The sequence below is a fragment of the Otolemur garnettii genome, unplaced genomic scaffold (assembly GCF_000181295.1).
Source record: "Otolemur garnettii isolate 467f Iridium unplaced genomic scaffold, OtoGar3 scaffold00048, whole genome shotgun sequence".
Classification (NCBI taxonomy): domain Eukaryota; kingdom Metazoa; phylum Chordata; class Mammalia; order Primates; family Galagidae; genus Otolemur; species Otolemur garnettii.
Genome location: NW_003852443.1, coordinates 12012316 through 12017936, shown reverse-complemented (window position 1 = coordinate 12017936; position 5621 = coordinate 12012316). Strand labels below are relative to the sequence as shown.

At 45.1% G+C, this 5621-nt stretch overlaps 1 protein-coding gene across 1 annotated transcript in view; it reads right to left on the bottom strand.

The window, feature by feature from the left end:
• The window catches only part of OLA1 (Obg like ATPase 1), a 177338-nt gene extending 174753 nt beyond the window's left edge, over positions 1-2585 (bottom strand). Inside the window, exons 1-2 of the mRNA XM_003791508.3 lie at positions 2405-2585; positions 1016-1116 (exon numbers count right to left, since the gene is read on the bottom strand). Of these exons, the coding sequence (XP_003791556.1) occupies positions 1016-1116 (101 nt within the window). The 5' untranslated portion in view covers positions 2405-2585. The remainder of the gene's footprint in view (positions 1-1015; positions 1117-2404) is intronic.
• Between the last annotated feature and the right edge of the window lie 3036 nt (positions 2586-5621).

Sequence of the window (5621 nt, the reverse complement as noted above, 5' to 3'; positions counted from 1 at the left end):
CAAGCCCAGGAGTTTGAGGTTGCTGTGAACTATGATGCCACAGCACTCTACTGAGGGTGACAAATTGAGACTCTGTCTCAACAAAAAAAGAAAGAAAGAAAGAAATCCATATTGGATCCATTACCAATTAATGTGCCCTAATCACTTTTGAGACATTTTATATTTTAAGATTAGTGAAAGGTATTGCAATAGAAGGATAAATAATCAAAAAGGCAAGCCAGAAACAATGTATCCCAACTACTTGGGAAGCTGAGGTGGGAGGATAGCTTTAGGCCAGGAGTAGAAGACCCGCCTGGGAAACACAGCAAGACCTTGTCTCTAAATAAAATAAATAAAAAAATTTAGCCACGTATAGTGGTGCAAGCCCATACATAGTCCCAGCTACCTGAGGCAAGAGGATCATCTGAGCCCAGCAGTTCGAGGCTGCCGTGAGCTATGATCACACCACTGCATTCTGTCCTGGGTAACAAAACAACAGTTCATCTCTTTAAAAAAAAAAAAAAAGGAAAAAGCTAACTTTGTGTATTTAAGTTACATGTGTACAGATTTGTAGGATAAACTCCTTATATATTTCCTACCTTATATATATCCTACAACTCTCTTCTTTGTAAATAAATGATTCACTTTAATTTTAAAGGCATTAAAAAACTCAAATTTTTGTTCTCACACCTTTCAGACGGATACTTTACAAAAGTAACCAGTTTATCTAGCAAGTTCCAATATTACGTTCAAAACTGCCACCTCATTCTCTAGTAAAGATTTACCTCGCCTTACAAGCATCTAATCAAACTTATAATGAGGCTTTTAAAATTATATCATAACGTATGCTATGTATGACCTCTAGTAGCCAGCATAGGTAGATACCACATAGTTAGCTAATACTGACATCAATAAAATATACCTAAACTAAAGCCTAATTTTGTAACATTTATATTCCTGACCTCTTGTCTTCAATTTAAATTTTAATCACTTCATGAACTCCCACTTCTAGAATAGAACCCCAAATATTACCTACCCAACATTTGGCAATCCAACAATACCAATTTTCAGTGAAGTTCCAAATCTTCCAATGATTGGGGGTGGTTTAATTCCATCACCTCCCTTTTTGGGGGGCATCTGAAATGTCAAAACAAACATATGAACTATCCCCATGGAGCAAAAGCACATTTCATAACATAAAATATATTAGGGGATAATAGGAGAAGAATAAAATATTTTGCATGTATCAATCTAAAAATAACATAGCACCAACTCCACTTTATTCTTTAACAACAACAACAAAAAAAGTTCTGTAAACATATTTCATTTTGATGGCCATCAAAGGAGTCACTCCAGGAAAGTCTTATAAAGAGTGATCTAAAAATATGTGGCACCAGGAATCAAAGTTAAACTTAAAACTTTGCTACCAATTTTATTTCCTTCCAAATCGCTTACAAAACATTTTATTTCTTAACCTGACATACAGTTATATGAATGAAAGGTTCTGGAAGCAGGAACAAAAATGACAGTCAAAGAAAATTCATTCTAGAAGTACCAGCAACCAACCACCTCAACCATTCCTCTATAATCTGAAACCTGATCCTCCCCATTCACCCACAAGCCCTTTTTCACATGAATGAACGCATATCCCAAGCAAATCCCTTTCACCTTTGGCACTAGTGGTGGTTCATCGGTCCTCAAGAATTAATCTCCGTAATATACACATTGGGTATTTTTAATTGTAAACGAAATCCACGAATAAACCTTTTTATTTTACAATTTGAAACTTTTTCAGTCCCTGGCCAGTTCTGGCTCCAAATTTGTCAGGACAGAATGAATCCTACTCTACTACTGCAAACTGAAATCCCAAGGACTGCTAAGTTCACGTCTGAGAAGCTGGAAACCAAAACTGTCCCTGTCTTTTGGCCGCGAGTTGTACCTCCTGGAGCCACGCTGGGACCCTGCTCCTGTCAAGACTCAGGGTCTGATCTCTGACTTCAAGGGTCAAGGATTTCCCTTCTCTGGGTCCTGACACCTGTTCCCGGGCCAAATCCCAGGCCTCTAAAAGACAGCTGCAAAAGCAGAACCTGTCCAGTCCTCTGGCCTACTGAGAGGTGGGCTGGACGGCCGCCCAGCCAACGCAGGCCCCCATGTAACATCGGCCCCCTCTGGACTGGGCCACTCACTGGCAGTCCCGGGCTCCGGAGAAGGCTTTCCCCAGAGAGTGCCGGAGTGAGGCACCGGCCGCCCTCGGGACTCGCGGCCTAGTCCAGGAGTGCCTCATTCATCCACACACCCCACGCCACCCGCCGCCCTCACCCCATCCTGGCCACCGGGCCAGGGCCTCGCGCTGGCCTCAGAGAAACGGGCCCGGGAGCAGAAGATTCGGCGGAGAGCGCGCCCGCGAGCTCCCTGAGGGTCTCACCGTGCTCGGGGTGGGCAATGGCACAGGGTCCCAGCAGCTGCAGCGAGAGACGAGCCCTACCGGCAGCCGGAGGCGGGGAGGAAGGAGGAGAGAGTGCAGGCCCAGCCCCTCAGCCGAGCAGCACGCACGACGGCGGCGGCGGCGGAATGGGCGGGTCGGACGCTGGGCGGCCCCTGCGCGCAGGCCGCGCGCCCCACCCCTCCCCGCCCGCGCGCCCCGTCCATTGGCCGACAGGCCAAGGAGGGCGGGGGCAAGGCCGGAGCAGCGCGGCCACCCTCCCGAGTGAGGCGGGAAGGTGCTTGCTGCGACCTCCCGGGAGCGCGCTTTTTTCTGGTACCAGCACGTGGGCCTTGTGGTCCCCCTGTCTCTGCTTCTGTCTGGCTCCGTGCCAGAGTGGTCTCGCTACGCTCCCTCGCCCGTCTGCTGGCCCACACTTAACTCGCTGGACCTCGAATCACCTTCGGCCCTGACCTCCGGTCGGAATGTCGCTGTCGCCCGAGGACGGTCGAACGGCCGCACCAGCCCGGCACCGCGTGGACCGCGGCCCCAGCCCGCCTTCCTTTTGCCTATAACTTTCTTCAATCAGTCCAGACGGTGAGAAGCTGTTACACTTTCTTGAAGGAAAACAGGGTGAAGAGAAGCTTATTTTCTAAGGATTCCTTTCACTGGCCCACAGGCTGCATGCAACAGAGTCAGTCTTCCACCTTTTCTTCTTGGTGGTTGACAGCAGGGGCCTCTGAAATTTGGGAAACGGGTTTCCAGTCTGGATTCCACCGCTCCTTAACTGTGTGACCCCGGACAAATCAACTTCTCTGGGCTTCTGTTTCCTCTTAAGTAAAGTGAGGCCATTGAGAGCCACCTTAGGAGGTGATCGTGAGGGTGAAATGAGAGAATGTGTGTACAACTTGCAACAACAGTACCCACACATATAGAAAAGGCTCATAAACAGTAGCTATTGTTGATATTAGGGTCTCATCCCATCTTCTGCACCATGAGCTCCACTGTAGGAGTTCTCTCACGTAGGCCCTGGCCTTCCGTTGGCAAATAAAATAGTTGTTGGAATGAAGTAATAGCTGACCAACACTTGGGACGCTGGAAGCTTCTTTAAAAGAGACTATTGCTAATAAAGAAGTGGATGTAAATTGGTTGCTATCCCCGTGTTACAGATGAGAGAACAATATCAGAAAGGTTAATTTGGATGAAGTCACACAACTAGTAAGTGGCAGAAGCCAGATTTCAAAAGCCATTCTAACTGAAAAATCTGTTCCCTTTCAACCAGAATTCTTTCAAATAGGGACTCTCTATAGACAGCAACAGAGCCACTATTTATAATAAGATTGCATTAAGGATTTTCCTTTCCCCCATGACAGTGATCTGCCACTGGGGCTGGCATGTTCGAACCTGGTCCGGGCCTGCCAAACAACTACAACCAAAAAATAGCTGGGCGTTGTGGCGGGTGCCTATAGTCCCAGTTTCTTGGGAGGCTGAGGCAAAAGAATCACTTAAGCCCGAGTTTGAGGTTGCTGTGAACTGTGACGCCATGGCACTCTACCCAGAGCGACATAGTGAAACTGTCTCAAAAAAAAAAAAAAAAAAAAAAAAAAGAACACTGGCAACTTGATTTGGTTTTGGTTTTGTATTCTTTTTCTTAATATCATTCAGAAATATGTTGTATTTATAGTCTGTCAATTTAGTGCCCTTGTCACCAAAACCATATGTAAAACATTGGTATCTGAGTTCACTTTAGCTACAAAAAAGAGCACTAAGTAGCCCACATTGTGTGGCCACCCTCAGTATAGCACTCATGAATAGCTCTACAAAGTAATTTCTAAATCATTCACTGCCATTTTAGTAGTGAAGTTCTATAGTTGGGTTCACATCACTGCTTGTGAAAACTGAGAGGAACCATTACTTCAAAAATTTGAGAATCCCAAAGAGCCCTCTCTTCCCAGCAACCAGCCACTTCAATACTAATTGAACACATTCTCTAGTTGTGGAATAGTAGAATCATCTTCAACTTATCACTGTCCTTTGAGCCAAATCTAGGTACTTCTTCAGTCTCAATATCTTTCTGATCTACCCATTCCCTTAAATTTACACTGCCAAGTCCTTGAGTCAATTACCTGTTTCTCTGTTTGCAACTGCACCTTTCTTACCTGCACTTTTGACCACTCCCTACTTGCAAAGTACCTTGCCAAAACAGGTCACACAAATCTCAGTGAGCCAGGCAGAGTTTCACAAGTGGCCAATTGCTGCTACTGACACTTACCTGATAACAGGACTCCATTTCCAACTCAGTCACTGGGAGAGTCAATTTGTATTCACAAAAAAAGATCTGATTGGCCTAGTTTAGGTGAAGTTCTACCAAGGATTCAGTCAGCCATGGCTAGGTGAGTAGAGTCACATACTCAGTACATCCCTATGAATGACCTCTCCCTACTAATGAAACAGGCAGGTCTCAGAGAAGACCCTAGTAGGGTATCTACTATTCTACATACTAAAAGAAGACTTAGTGAAACAGGTTATTGAGAATTAACATTAATGCAACCCTAAAAAGGGACTTTGACTAGAGGAAAGCTTATCTTTGAGCCTTTTGCACAAAAGGAACTCTGTTTAGTACCTGTTGGGTGCAGTGATTAAGTGAAGCCTAGAGAAAAGAATCAGAAGCAGTCTAGAATGAAAAGAGAGCAAAAGATTTCTGTCAAAGGGGAATAAGAATAAACCAGAAGGCTGCTACTGAGGAAGGATCAATGGAATGGAAAAAAGCAGGCAGCCCTTAATTTTACTCTGCTATCATTAGCAGGTTTTTCTTTCCTTCCCAGGTTTCAGCTAATGACCAGGGAACAAATGAGTTGACCTCAGGTCACAAAGGATCCAAAGAGTGGTTTGGGGTCAGTAATTTATCCCCCAATACAGAGTAGCTTAGTTAGAAATTCAGAGATTTACTCATCCTGTACAGAAAGCTAAGAGAGAAGAAATAGCAGAAGCATAGACCGCAAGGGTGGGGAAAGGAAAGGAGGAAAACAGAAGCAGCATCATGTTCACCAGGCGCTTGTGGGGCTTACGTTTGTTGGCCAACCCTGTCCACATCTGTCAGAGGTATCACAGAGAAAAAACCTACAGTAGAACCTCTGTAAGTTGACCGCCCAAGGGACTGTAACAAACTGGTCAACATATGGAACTAGGCTTACTGTATTGATACATACATGTGGTGCAT